Source organism: Phyllostomus discolor, chromosome 10, assembly GCF_004126475.2.
Source record: "Phyllostomus discolor isolate MPI-MPIP mPhyDis1 chromosome 10, mPhyDis1.pri.v3, whole genome shotgun sequence".
NCBI lineage: Eukaryota > Metazoa > Chordata > Mammalia > Chiroptera > Phyllostomidae > Phyllostomus > Phyllostomus discolor.
Genome location: NC_040912.2, coordinates 65121683 through 65137713, shown reverse-complemented (window position 1 = coordinate 65137713; position 16031 = coordinate 65121683). Strand labels below are relative to the sequence as shown.

The window sequence follows — 16031 nt, the reverse complement described above, 5'->3', positions numbered from 1 at the left end:
GACTACAAAAGTAGAAAAAAAATATCATTAATTCTTTTGTAATCATGTCAAGATGTTTGTGTTCCACTTTGTCCCTGACTTTCCACTTTCCTGTCCCTGACAGGAAACTGTTTATAAATCTGGTCCAATAGCCAAGGTTATTAATTCACAACACACCTTAAGCCCTGTCAATTGTGGAATCCTAATGCACTATCCTGTAGCTTACCTTCATCTCCATCCCCTCCTTCTTCATTCTCACCACCACTCAATCACAACACCCCAGAGACATACTCAGAGCCAAGCTGCATTGGACACCTCTTCAGTTCTATTACCCAGGCATAGTCCAGACTAGTCCTGAATTTTTCTTTCCCCTCTCACCTTCTTGAATGCTTACTTGTACTTCTGTCCCTGCATTATGGTCCTTATTGTAAAGATGCTGGCTAGCTAATCTGTGCCAAGGTGTTCATGGATGAGACTGGTTGAAACTGTAGCCCACCAAGAAATCAATCTTCATTTTAACATGTGCCCTTTTGAGGTAGATAACTTCAATCAAATAGTGATGTCAATGTCAAAAATGTCATACTACATGGACAGTGATCTGGGGGAAGATGGTCTGCTATTCCTCTCAAATCACTCCAAAGTAGACGGGAGTACATCTAAATGCAGAGTTGCCTTGGATTTGGGTCAGGTAAGGTGTTTTAACTAGTCACTGAATTTACTAAAATTATGCTTACTTTGAAGATTTTTTTTTTGAAATTGACAAAATTCACACAGTAGATAGTACTTCAACTCTAAAGCAAATAAAAAATAAACAAAAACTCATTTACTCCTTTTTCTAATTAATTTTAAAAGATGACAAACCAAAGACACTTAATAATACTTATTTTTACAAACCTGAATGAAGTCAAATATGGTAAGAGGCAGAAGATCATCCAAAATTGCTGTATCTTTGGAAAATCTATTAAGAATCTCACCTATAATATAAAAGAAGATAAACTTCTAAAAAACAAGTAGCCTTAACAAATTAATATGTGATAAATTCAGATCACAGTAAAGCATTTAGAACTCAAGAATTAACATGTGATCAAATAAACGACTTACAAAAATTTAGTATTCTACAAAGATTCTAAGTAATTGTTTCCCACTTTTAAACTTTTATAAAATACAGATTGCTGTAAGATTCAGGCAAAAACTAATGTCTTTAATAGAGCCCATATCAGAAATTATGTCAGGAATGGGTACTCATCCTACTACAATGTCACACTTGCAAGCCTGGCTATGTTCTCATCGTCCCCTTACATCTGTAGTCCATACTATATAGCTCTCTTTCTCTGATTTTTGTACCTTTCTGATGCACCTCTGCAGAACCCATGGCTGCTCCAAGTCCTACCTGCCCACTGCGTGGACGTCCTTTGCCATGCTCTCTCTTTCTACCCTCTTCACTGGCAATCCAAACTTCAGCCTACTTTCTAAAGACCAGACGCACATTTGTAAGTTTGATCATTTTTTCCTTCAATAAAAAAGAGTTATATATGAAGTGGCAACTATGTGCCAGACACAGTGCAAGGCACTGAGGTAACACAAGTGAATAAACCATGATATTGCCCTTGAAGAATACATTGTCTAGTGGGGGAGTGTTGAATTAAATACAACATAACACTGTATACACAATGTGATACTGAATATTATCATTCATACCCCACCCCCATTTGCTGCAGGATAAAACCCAAAATTCTTAGTTAAATATTTAATGCCTTACATGATTTGGCCTTGAAAGCCCCCTAGTTGATATAAGCCTTCTTTACTCAAACATTGTTTCAGCCAAATCCTTTTATTCTTTTTTAACATTTTATTTCTGATTATAGTTGATATACAATAATATATTAGTTTTAGGTGATTAGTGATTAGATATTTATGTATGTTACAAGGTCATCACCTCAATAAGTCTAGCATCCACCTAGCACCATACATAGTTACTGCATTTTTATTGACCATATCCCCTATACTGTACTTTACTTTCCCATGGCTAATTTTATAACTAAGTCCTCTTCTTGGTTTACTCTTTAAATATATTCTACACTTTCCTACCTCCTTGTTTTTCCCATTTGATTCCCTCTGCCTGAAAACCCTTACTCCTCATTTTTATTTCTCCAAATCTGTGTCTCCTGCACCAGCTCAAATTAATCCTTTTCTCCTCTAGACACAATTCCTTTACTGCATCTTGTCAACACTTCTATGTTATATGACTGTATACATGTCTCATACCATAGTTGCTTGTATACATGTCTTATCTCTGTTTCTAGACTGTAGAGTACCAGAGGACAAAGGGATCATGCCACACTTATTTTCTAATACTCATAGCCCTCACCAAAAAGCCTTATGTGTAAGAATTATTCAATGCATACTTATTGATTTAAGTCACTGTCTTAGCCTTTATCAATATTTCTTTTAGCATTTTAAAACATATTTGTATATCTTTCCATAAGTTACCAAAAATTGAAAACTAGTAGTTTATGGTACATATACTGTTCAGAAAAAATAGAAGTCCATTTTGGTAAAAAAAAAAAATCATTCTGCTGGTGCTCATTATATTTCAAATGGCAGTATCCTCTCAACATACATATTTACACTTCCATTTATTTAACATGTTTTAGTGAGCATCTACTGTGTGTCTGTATGACTTAAGGTCATTTAATTAACAACATAGGAAAATCAGACAAGGAATCAAAGAAAATCAAGTACAGTATACAATGGCATAAGGGCACATCTGAGAGAAACTGAAGTACACATAGAAGGCAAGGAAGCATTGATTGCTGCTGATTATAGTAGAGTAGGCAACATAATCAGAAAAATGGACCATATATCAGTAACAGCAATGTTTTTTAACATAAAGCATCATCCTTGTATACAGAACTTGTGGGTGAAGGTAGGGGTGGGAAAAGGACATCTAGATGTCATAAGGTCATCTTGCTATTTCAGTTCTCATGAGCATAAATAATGAAAAATGCAAAATCAGAGATGTTTCAGAATCATCCCACAAAGCGCATTAAAGTTTGCAAAGTAAGATTTATAAGAAAATAAAATGAATGATAGCCATTTAAATATGAAAGAGAGAAGATTCTGAACCATTATGTATAGTGTTCAAGGGAATGAGGAACTCTGAAACATAAACAGGGGAGTGGAAAGGGTGGGAACAGAGCCCGACAGAAGGAAACAATAGGAACTGACATTTATTTCATGTTGACCCTGAAACAGGCAAGAAGATCTCACAATGATCCTCTGAGGTCACCACTTTATAGGTGCAAAGGCAAGCTTCAGGCTCAGGAGAGCAACTTGCCCATTATCATCACTCATATAGGGACAAACCAGTACTAAACAATTACTGTGCTCTTTCCATTATGTCTCATTGCCCACTTCTGACTGCTGGCAACTTTGACAAATCCTCTATCTTATTTGGGTCTCAGTTTTTCCATAAAAAAATGAAATCACTGGATCAACTAAATCTGACATTCCCTTTTAGGCCTAAAATTTCTTAGCTCTAAAACAGAGGGTGATGATGGGTATACACAAATGAGTCAAGGCTTTAGTGGCCCAAAAGGGCTTCAGAATAAATATAAAGATCTTCCTGTGAACTAACAATGAAATGTTGTTAGCCAAAAAAAAAATCCATGGATATTTCTTATTTTGAGATTTGTAGATACAAATTACTCTAAAATCAATCTTGAACTTATTCTTTGCCTTCTAATCAAGTGCTTCTGTGTCTCCCTTCTCTCCCTTGTCTGTGAGTTCTTCCAGGACAAGAACTGTGCCTCATTCATCTTTTCATTCCAGCCCCTAGCTTAGTGCCACTCAAGGAAGTGCCCAACAGACCACTGTAAGAATAAACTTGGGGAACTCCTTATTCAATTCTAAATGTGAATTTGTCTCAAGGGGAATTAATTAAATTGATTACTTTCAATGTATCTTATTGTCCCTAGTTTTTTTAATCTTTGGTCCCTTTATTTCACTATTCTTATTATCTGTGACTTAATTTTACAGAGGTATAACTGACAAATAAAACTGTAAGGTATTCCAAGTGTACAACATAGTGGTTTGATATATGTATACATTGTGAAAGGGTTCCTTCCATTAAATTACATATCCATCACCTCTCATTTAAGTTTTATTCTTTTAGTAAATTTCAATTATACAATAAAGTGTTATCAGTTATAGTCATTATACATTAAATTCTCAGTCCTTATTCATCTTATAACTGAAAGCTTCTACCCTTTTGCCAATTTCTATGATGGTATAAAAAATATTTTTAAAATACATTTGAGATTTTAACCACCACCAACCCTTCCCCTACCAAAAAAATGAAAAAAAAAAAAAAACCTGAAACAAATTTGTATGATCACCTTTGAACAGTTATAGGAAATTAGATTATTTTACTCCATCAAAGACTTTGTCAGTAAAAGAATTTTGTATTTTCCTTGGTTGCTTCAAATCTTCTCTTTTAAACAATACTACACATTGGCAATATACTCAATATGTCTTGAAGGGGTTAGACCAAACATCTGAATGGAGAATGACCGGCCCAGAAGGGTTTGCTGCTGCTATTGCAATGTTATGAGCACAAACTGAGCTAGCTACTCAAATTAACTGATACAGAAATACAAAAAACAACAATATTGGACAGTCTATAGGTTCCAAAAAATCTGCAGGCCTGTCATAAGGAAGCTCAGTAAAGGTTCAGATGCCTCTGTGTAAAGCTACTACTAGAAAACCAACTAAATCACAGGCTCGCTAGATGGTGGATCAGCAGCTTCATTTTGTATCTCTAGTTAAATACCTGCTTTTAACATGTTGAGGGTTGACATAGGTGCATGAAGAACAGAATGTAACATTTTGTGGTGTAAAATTTTCGACACTGTAATTAGAGAATGCATCAGCGGTAAACCTCGGATGAGTCCCAGAGCAAGCAAAGTGTCAGCTACTCCCACATAAATGTAAAGAAAATAAAAGTGGCTGGTGTTGGTGATGATAAATGGAGAGCTGCTATTTGTACTCCCAGTACTATTCCCTTTGCCTTGAGGAGATCTGTAAAGCAAAGGGAAATTGTTATTCAGCAACCAAACCTTCCCATTGAATTTCCAATATATTGTAAATAAAATTGAAGTTGAGTCTAAAGAAATACAACATATTTCTATTAGCAGGGCTTAGGCCTTTAATCTCAAGGACCTACTTTTGCCAGAAAGTAGATTAAACTTTTTCACCACTGAAAAAGATAAACTTGATTTTTATTAAGTCTGCAGAGAAAATTCTAATATATAATATTGTTTTAAATATTTTCGGTACATCTTATGAAAATTAAACATAATGGAATTCTTTAGACATTAGTGAAGAGCTACAGGATCTGCACCTGGTCACAATTCTAAACAAAAGAATTTGATTTTTTAACTTCTATGATATTGTGGGGAAATGAAGCCCCGTGGATGTTACAGTATTTATTAAGACCCAAATAATCAATAGAAACAAAATACAACCCATAACAGGACAGGGAATACTCACTCTTTAAGTAGCCACAACACAACCAAAGAAGCAGCCACCTAGAATGAAAAAATCAATACACACTTGATTTTTTTTCACCATATTTTCCTATTATTCCCACATCCACCTGTAATTCCACCATGACCAACATCAAAACACGCACAATTTCATTTTCCTTTTTTTTTCCTGGGTCCAGCAGCTGCAGTAATTGTTCTAAGAACCATTATTGTGGTGAGAACGTGTTAACGATTCAGATTTCACTGAATTAAATACTTTGTCATTTCTTTCTTTAATTCAAAAGGAAGTATTCATTGCCCCACAGGAGAGCTAAGTTCACACTTAAATATTTTAAATAAACTTGATTTCTTTTAAAGTTTATTTAAATCTCAGCCTGCTAGCAGATAGCTTATCTGGCTATGTATAACCACATAAATAATTCCATTTGTTAGGAAATGATTACGAGGGACTAATATCTATGAGACTAAGTAAGAGTGTCACATAGAGTAAGATTATTGGAAAAGTAAGAGTAAGAGTAAGGTTGTTGGAAAAAATGAGATTAGTATTTATGAAAATCAGATAAAATGTCAATAGTACAAAAGTGCACAGTTCATGAATAAAGATGAGGGGCATTCAGGTCAAAACAAACACTATTGGTACTATTTGGGCTTACTCAGGAGAAAACTTTTGGCTGAGGGACAAATGTTTTATGCCATAGCTAAACAAAATAAAATTACCAACTATAAGTTTATTTACTTTCTTTGATATTTAAATGATCTTTACTCTGTTCTGTATCAACTTGGCTTTCTATTATCCTAAACCCTGCAAGAAAAAAATCCTCTGTTGATGCCCCCACAATTGTAATACTAGAAATTACTGAAATGATACAATTTGCCCAATAATAACTATACCAAAAATTCAAATAAAAAACAAGAGACTGTGAGTAAAATAATTTGAAAATGAACACAGCAAAAAAATAAAAAGAAACAAATATACTTGGTATAAATCTATATCTTATTTAATACTCAAATTTAACTTATTCAATAGTACTATATAAACTTTATAAAGGACATGTAGTATTAATTAAGAAATTACATTATAATGTCCTGTACTTGAAATAGGTATGTCTCTTTTAGTTAAATACACATATCAGATAGGACTGCCCTGGCTGGCGTAGCTCAGTGGATTGAGAGCGGGCTATGAACCAAAGTGTCGCAGGTTCAATTCCCAGCCAGGGCACATGCCTGGGTTGCAGGCCATGGCCTCTAGCAACTGCACATTGATGTTCCTCTCTCTCTCTCTTTCTCCCTCCCTTCTGTCTCTAAAAATAAATAAATAAAATCTAAAAAAAAATAGGACTATAATGAGGAAAAATCTAAGACATCAATCTCGCTTTCCCACTTTTCTTCATTGTACACATAGCTTTCATGCATCATATTTATAAAAAGAAAAACTATCCTTGTTTCCTTGAAATTCAAGTAAATTCAAAATTACATGAAACTCACCAATAATTCATGTCAAAAGTCTTTTTTCCTGGACATAAGTTTTTCTATTTCTTAAGACTAATCAACATACTCAAAAACCTAGATAAAGGTACATTTCTGAGTCACTCTTTGGTTATTATAGTCCTTCTTTATTCCAATTAGAGTATCAATAATTCTGGCATTACCAACATTCTCTGGATATGAGTAAACCCCAGAAATAAATATTTTATATTTAACATTTACTATGAAATAACCAAAGCAGTTTTCCAGGTATAACCACCATAATACAAAGTTTTTCCTGGCTCTTGTGGATAGATACATGGAACCTGCAACCTGAACAGTTTTTATTAACTGAAACAAAAACCTTTCCAAGCACTTGACATAATGAATTTAGCCAAAATACTTGGATCATACAGAAACAATTGAGGTAGCAAGTTGTACTACTTCATTTCCAAAATGTTTTCATATTATAAAAGTTCCTCCAGTTTATGATAGAGTGACAGTCCTGGATGGTTAAAACAAAGAGGTCTTTACTTTCATTTTTTTCAGGGTTTTAAACATCATTCCATGTCATACAGAAAACAATACAGTACAGACTAGCACTGTCCAATAGAAATTTAAACAATAATAGAAATGTTATATACACATGCTTGTTCAGTATCATTGACCACTTGATATGTAGTTAGTGTATGTGAATGAGGAAGCAACTTAAAAACTTTATTTCGTTTTAGTTAATTTCTCTTAACTTATATGGCCACATGTGGCTAGTGGCTAATGTATTGAAGAGTGCATGCATAGATTATAATAACTATTATATAGGGACATAGAGATAGTATTTATTATATAAGCAAACTATTAGGCATCAGGAATCTGATGATGGCATTCTCCATGAATGGCCAAGATGATGATTCATGAACTTTGCAAATGGAACCAAGATGAAAAATAAAAACCAATATTCAGAAGTTAGGTCAGAATTAAAATTATGTAGGTAATTTATCTACGTGATTAAAATAAAATGTGAGTGTAGAATATCATGGTATATACATATGGAAGGAGAAGTCATGTGTTTATATTTGAAAAATTTATTTGCTAAATGAATTATTAAAGATCTTTGGAGACATGATGGATGAAAGTTAATCATGTATCTAGTGAAACCCTAATAGTATAGTTTCAAAAATAAGATGTAATGTAGACCTAGAGCAAGAACATATCCAGTACCTATGAGGAACCCTGGCCAGATACAGTTCTGATATTCACAACTAAAGAAAATAGGTTTGAAAGAGAAGAAAACTGCCAGGGGCAATGTGATAGATAAGACCTGGTTTATAAAAGGCTCAAAATATGAATACAAGCAAACAAGTCATAATGGTCATCCAACATTTTATTGTGAAGAACTTTAAATGACTACAGAGAAGACACACTTAAATATTTCATTGTGGAATATGTGCAGAGGTCTCTAAATATGACTAAGGTCCTCAATGCTCTTGATGTCAAGCCTAGTTAATAACACCAATCCCTTCTAGTCACAACATATGTCCCTGCCTCTCCTCATGCCCACATCCAATCCATTTTTCATATACCAGAGTGAGATTTTTAGAACATGAAAGAGATTACATCACATCCTGTCTGAAGCCTCTGAGTTTAAAGGTTTCCTATTGCATTTAAAATAAAATCCAAGCTCTTTAATATAGCCAGTGGTCCTGGGAATCCAGTTCTGGCCTACATTGTCTATATCACTAAATGATACTTGCTTCTCTCTCCCACCCTCCAATTATACTAGCCTCTTCTCACTCTCCATAATTCATCAAACTCTTCAAAGAGCTTTGCATTTACCTCAGTCTTTTTATGTCTGAGTCTTCTTATCATTTGGGTATAAGTAAATGTCTTTCCCTCAGAAAGGACTACCTGTCTACCCTCCTTTTCCCACCTTCATATTAAAGCAATTTATTTCCCTTTGGAGATTATCATGTTATATAATTGTTTCCATCAAAATGTAGTTATCATCTATCTCCTCCTTCAGAATGTGCTTCATAAGAGCGGAGAGAGTCATTTGTGCTTGTTCACACCGTATCCTCAGTGTCTAGCATAAAACCTGGTAAACAGTCACCATAGAGTCAATCTAAATAAAGCAATAGATAAGAGAATACTTTAAAATATACTTACAAATGTCAACAGGGAGAAAGTACACAATGATCATACAGAAAACACATTGAAAGGAGCAGGTGACATGTTATATAAAGATATAGAACCAAAACCAATTTATCCTACAAGCTTTGTACATGTACAGAACTCAGAACTATCTCCCAAATCACAAATTGAGATCTGTGTTAAATGAAGACCTATTAAAACACTATAGGTTGCTGAAGCTATTGTGGAAAACAGTATGGAATTTCCTCAGAAAACTAAAAATGGAACTGCCTTTTGACCTGGCAATTCCAATTCCACAGCTGGGATTATGCCCTATGAATCCTGAAACACCAATTCAAAAGAATCTATGAACCCCAATGTTCATAGCAGCACAATTTACAATAGCCAAGTGTTGGAAGCAACCTAAGTGCCCATCTGTAAATGAGCGGGTCAAAAAACTGTAGTACTACATTTACACAATGGAATACTACACAGCAGAAGGAAAGAAGGAGCTCCCACCCTTCTCAACAGCTTGAATAAAACTAGAGAGCACTATGCTAAGTGAAATAAGCCAGGCAGTGAAAGACAAATATCATATAATCTCACCTATAAGTGGAACCTAATTAACAAAAGAAACAAGAAAGCAAAATATAAACAGAGAAATTAAAATAAAGGCTAATAGTAACCAGAGGAGAGTGGGTAGGAGGATGGGGGAAAGAAGGGGAAGGGTATCAAGGATCATGTATAAAGGAAACATAGGTAAAGCCAAAGAAGGGAAGGATTGAGGGTGGGAGGTGGGGGTAGGTGGAGTGAGGGGAGGGAGGAGGGAAAATGGAGACAACTGTACTTGAAAAACAATAAAAAATTAAAAAATAAAAATAAAAATAAAACACTATTCGCACTTTGAGTTTCACCAAAGCAGTGCAGCATTATACATGTTCCTCCACATTATAAGCATAAGTGCATTCATGTATTCCACTTGTATGTTCTGTTTTGTTTTTCACTGCACAAAAAGTATGCAGAATTGTGCTAGCATATTGAGGGAACTAAAAGAATGTGTTGAGTGAATTAATAGGTGAATGAATGACAGGAAATAGTATAAAGTGACACTCTGTCATGGCTTAATACATGATTATAATGCTTCTCAGGTCAAATCATGTCCTAAAACTTAGAACCATGCTAAGTAAAGCTGCCTTAAAAAGATTACTGTCCATCAATAGCAGCAGAGGTATTATGGGAGCATATTACATGTCCAAGCCACCCAGGGATTCCTTATTAGCAGACAGAAGAAAAATCACAAAAGAATAGGATATAGCAGTTCTCTGCATATTTCTTAAAAAATCATAGAATGAAAGTATTAAACAGGATTTTCTTGAAACTCCAGTCAACAACACTACCCTCAAGTGTAAAAGGAGCCAGGAAACTGCCTCCTAATCTGTTATTTGCATTTTTTTCCCTATCTAGTCAACAATGCACTGCCAGGTAGGAACATTAGAAAGACAAAGATAATAGACATTTTATAACCTATATCCTTGGTGCTAATACCTAAGAACTTACAGAAGATACTATCTTATACTATGAGAAGAGGTACAAAAATACAATGGTGGACTGACCCATATCAAAATGACATACTGGCAAGTAGTAACAAATAGAACAGAACTACTTTTTTCAGTGAAGCAGTTTGAAAACATTAAAAAGGCTATGTATTCATTACTGTAAAAGAGGAGCATATTGACCTACTGTATGTAATCATAAAATCTAAACTGAAGTACAACCCCTGTGAAAACTAAAAATGGATAAATCACTTTAACCAAGAAAGAAATGTATTTTAACCTTTCTTAGGGTCTCTGACCATGCTGAACATGAGGCACTAAACAAGATTTAAAAGAACTAAACTATCTTCCTGGATTACAACTATATCATAATGCAAAGCAATGATGAAATATTTTAATGATAATGAGAAAAGGGAACACTGGTATCAAGAAAGGAGGGTAAAAATGGTGACATGATGATAGTTGGCATGGCTCAGTGAATTGAGTGCTAGCCTGAGAACCAAAAGGACACCAGTTTGATTCTCCATCAGGGTGCATGCCTGGGTTGCAGGCCAGGTCCCCCACTGAGGGCATGAGAGAGGCAACCAACAAATGTCTCTCACTCACATCAATATTTCTCTCCCTCAATTTCTCCCTCCCTTCCCATCTCTCTAAAAATAAATAGATAAAATCTTTTTAAGAGGATGGCAGCAAAGATACATAAGTCTCATCCCCTTGCACAACCATTTCAAAATTACAACTGAACTACAAAACCACCATCATTCGAAACCACCAGAAATCAAGCTGAAAGGAAGTCCTACAACTACAGAATTAAAGAAGAAGCCACATCAAGACTGGTAGGAGGGGCAGAGGCATGAAATGAGCTAGTGTCACACCCACATGTGGCAGATAAAAATTGGGATGGATCTCTCAGGAGCAGGAGTTCCAGCTCCACACCAGCCTCCCCAGCCCAGGGTTCCAATGCCAGGAAAAGAAGTTCCCATAACTTCTGGCCATAACAACTAGTGGGGGTTGAGGCTGTGGAAGACAGAAACTTCTGCAATCCCAGGCAGTTCCTCTTAAAGGACCCATACATGGACTTACTCAGATTCATTCCCTATGAGTTCCAGAATGGGGACAGCAGACTAAAAGGCACCAGAGACATACAGGGAGGAACTGAATTGTTCAGCATTAGGGTAAGTGATAGGGGACAGATTGCTCTCACATGGAAGTTGCTGGCTGAGGCCACTGTTCCTTTTCTGAGTCCTCCCCCTACAGAGCTGACAGGTAGGCACCATATGTGAGATTCCATTAACCTGGCTCACATGGTTTGTGCCACACGGGTGTTCCTAAGGACGTACCCAATCCAATTTTGAGACCACCCAAGCTATTTCCAGTGGCTTTTCCTTATGAATGGTTTGTTTTGGCCCATTCATCAGATTTTCCTCAATTCTCTCAAACAAACAGCATCTGGACTCAGTGAGCCCCATACTTCTCACTGAGTGGCCCCAGGCCTGTCACTAGCAATAGCAGTCCTTGGTCACATCTTGGTCACAGGTGAGCCTGTGCCACTCCAAGCCCAGCTCAAGTAGCAGCCATCTGCAGATCGCTTTGTAGCCTATGCCAGGTAGCCCTATGAAGAACACAGGAGGTGGCTGACTTTGGATGTGTCAACAGCAGCCAAGACACAACTATATGAGTAGGGTGTTCATAGCCCACATGATAGGTGCACCTTGAGTACCCAGCTTGGGTGATAGGGCAGGATGTGTCACTGTCCCCTATTACATTAGGCCACTCTACCAAGCCTAGTAGATATAGCAGCTCTGCCTAATATATAGCAACAACACAGGAGGGCTGGCCAAAATGAGGAGACAAAAAAAACATGGTCCAAATGAAAGAACAGAATAAAACTCCAGAAACAAAATGGAGACAAGCAATCTACTAGATACAGAGTTTGAACCATTGGTTATAAGGATGCTCAGTAAACTTAGTGAGAATCTCAACAGCATAAAAAAGATTCAGTCAGATATGAAGGATACACTAATTCAAATAAAGAACAATTTACAGCAAATCAACAGTAGAATCAAATAAGCAATCTGGAATTTAAGAAAGAAAAACACACCCAATAAGAACAACAAGAAGAAAAAAATACAAAAAAAAATGAGGATACTGTTAGAAGCCTCTGGGACAACTTCAAGCATACCAATATTCACATCATGGAGGTACCAGAAGTAGAAGAGAAAGAGCAAGAAATTGAAAACCTATTTGAAAAAATAATGACAGAAAATTTCCTTAACCTGGTGAAGGAAATAGACATACAAGCCCAGGAAGCACAGAGAGCCCCAAAGAAGATTAATTCAAAGAGGCCCACACCACAACATTATCATAATTAAAATGCCAAAGGTTAAGAATAAAGAGAGAATCTTAAAAGCAGCAAAATAAAGGCAGTTAGTTACTTACAGGGGACTTCCCATAAGACCATCAGCTGATTTCTCAAAAGAAACTTTGCAGGCTAGAAGGGATTGACAATAAATATTCAAAGTGATGAAAAGCAAGAACCTACTATCAAGATTACTCTATCCAGGAGAACTGAAGGACAGATAAAGAGCTTTCCAGACAAGAAGAAGTGAAAGAAACCACCAAGGTTTCTTTCATCACCACCAAACCAGTATTAAATTAAATGTTAAAGGGTCTTCTTTAAGAAGAAGATAAAAAATATGAACAATAAAATGTCAATAAATACATATCTATCAATAATTAAATTTAAATAACAAAATAAACAAGTAGAACAGAAACAGAATCATAGACACAGAAAATGTTTTCATGATTGCCAGATGGGAAAGTTGTTAGGAAGATAGGCAAAAAAGGTGACAGGATTAAGAAGTCCCAATTAGTAGTTACAGAACAGTCATGGGGATGTAAAGTACAGCACAGGGAATAGAGTAGTCAAAGAACATACGTGTACGACCCATGGACAAGGACAATGGTGTACGGATTGCCTGAGGGATTAGGGGGCAGTCCAGTGGAGGTGGGCAAAGGGCAAAAAATTGTGACAGCTGTAATAGCATTAACAATAAAATATAACTTAAAAAGAAATAGGAAAAAAGATAGGTGTTTGTCCTGGTCAGGTAACTCAGTAAATTGGAGTATCATCCCATATGCTAAAAAGCTGAGGGTTCAATCCCTGGTCAAGGGCACATATGGGAGGCGACTGTTTGATGTTTCCTCTCTTACATCTCTTTCTCTCTCTCCTGCCCCTCCCCCTTCCTCTCTCCCTAAAATCAATAAATATATCCTTGTGTGAGGATAAAAAGGAGCTTAATCAAAAATGAAAACTATGTAAATTTTGATTCAAAGAAAGCAACAGAATTGTGAACATTAGTGAGGAATCTGTTTAGCTGCATAACTGTGCACATAATTAAAACAATTACTATTTGCCCACTAAAATTTTTGTTATTCAAAATTTTGAAAACCTGTTAATTGGCAATACCTCTAAGATATTGAACCAAAAGGCTTATCATTTAGTATTTTAATTCTTGCCTAGAAAATGACATTATCAATTGTCTTATCCATTAGAAAGAAAATTTTTGTAATAATTTTTGAGAGCTCAAAAATAATGGATACATCATGTTCATGCTCTGTTGTAATTTAATTTCTAGCCCAAAGACAAAGGAGCATCCTTGTCTTGATTAAGTGAGCTAATATTATACACATATGCAGAAACTCAATGCTCAATCACTAATTAATTAATTTTACACCATTTTGAAAGATATGTAAGTTTAACCTTAGGGAGTTGCATGGGTAAAAAGGTCCTGTAAATTAACATAAATCACCACCACATTCAGATAGGGCTGCTTTTCTTACATAACACTATAAATTGAAAGTAATCAAGAAATGTGATGTTTCAATACAAAGGTTTGAAACATTAACAATTACTAAGGGCTGGTTTGAGATTAAATGTAGCACATGACTGGGTTTTGTTCGCATTAATGTTGGTCATTTGACAAGAATGGCACAGATTAACCAGGTAAATTTAAAATACATTTCAATGCAACTTTTATTACTCATGTGAAGTGTTAAATTATCTAACCCCATATTTTTGTTAAAGTGTAAAATGAATTATTGAAACTTTCATTATGTCTATGTTATGGACTTGTTCACCTAGAAGTATTTTGAGCTTTAAAATGGTAATATGGCCTTAACTATGTTAATGAGCACAAGCATTGCTCAATATGTGCCAAGCTCTCCGTTAAGTGCTTTATCATCACCATGTCTTTTAACCCACAAAAATGGCCTCTGAAGCTAGTATTCTTAAAACCTCCACTTTATAGATGAGGAAAACAAAGCTCAAGGAGGATAACTGACTGAGTTTCATAGTGTTAATAAGATGGAGTTAGAATTCACAGCCAGGTCAGTGTGATTCCAGAGTTGGCACTATGCTATATTATATATTGCATCAAGCCTTCATTTGGTTTATTAATTTAAAATAGTAGTATGACAAAAGAGATATCAGAACCCAAAGATCAAATGGAAACCAATGGTTTAGCAGTGAAGTAGTATGCATAACTTTTTAGGACATACCTTTACATATTTAACACAATATGGGCACAGAGGAGTGATGATATTTTATGTAGACTTTTTGTAAAATCATTACCTGAGGACTTTTTTTTTTGCTTTTAGATAGAATCATCACTGTGAGAGAGAGAAGCATCAATTGGTTGCCTCCTATACATGCCCAGCTCAGGTATCTTACATATCTGGACCAGAGTGGCATTCACTAGAACACAGACCAGCAATGGAGATAGATATATGCCCTGACTAGAATCAAACACTCAACCTTTTGGTTAAGGCAGATGCTCTAACCAGCTGAGCTACACCAGCCAGAGCTTATGTAGGCTTCTTAAATGAGGTTACAAACAGCTTAATAACAGGAGAAATGTATAATAATCAGCTTGGTTTCAGTTATATATGTATTTATGTAGCCTCAGGATAGGCAGCTCTTCTCCTGGCTCATTTCTTCCCTGAAGGCAGCATGGGCCTCCATGTTAGATTTAGGTTGTATATTAGGACACATCGAAGAGTGTCCTCTGGAATAAATATCTAGAGTAAGTAGTCATTCACAGGCTGAATCCAATCTACAGATGTGTTTTGTTGTGCCCATGTAGTGTTTATTTGTTTTTATTTAATTGACTACCCACATTTAAAAGTGGGAAAATTTTACACAAAAATCTGAGTTTCAATTTTATCTTCATAAATAAGACAATTTTGCAAAACTGATCCCAAATGCCCTCATAACAGCTCCTTGGCTGGTGCTGAGTTACAACTGCCCCCTTAGACAACTGGCAGTTAAATGCTCTCTGTTCAGCTTCAAAGCCACTGTACC

At 35.7% G+C, this 16031-nt stretch overlaps 1 protein-coding gene across 7 annotated transcripts in view; it reads right to left on the bottom strand.

Moving 5' to 3' along the window:
- Positions 1-16031, bottom strand: part of CFTR (CF transmembrane conductance regulator) — a 210937-nt gene that overhangs the window by 89271 nt on the left and 105635 nt on the right. For 5 of the 7 annotated variants that reach the window (XM_036010838.1, XM_036010843.1, XM_036010840.1 and 2 more), the window contains 3 exons: positions 5531-5567; positions 4811-5062; positions 874-953 (listed from right to left, as the gene is read on the bottom strand). In XM_036010838.1, the coding sequence (XP_035866731.1) occupies positions 874-953; positions 4811-5062; positions 5531-5567 (369 nt within the window). Of the gene's footprint in view, positions 1-873; positions 954-4810; positions 5063-5529; positions 5568-16031 lie in introns of all 7 variants that reach the window. The other 2 variants (XM_036010839.1, XM_028525739.2) reach the window with 1 other exon arrangement.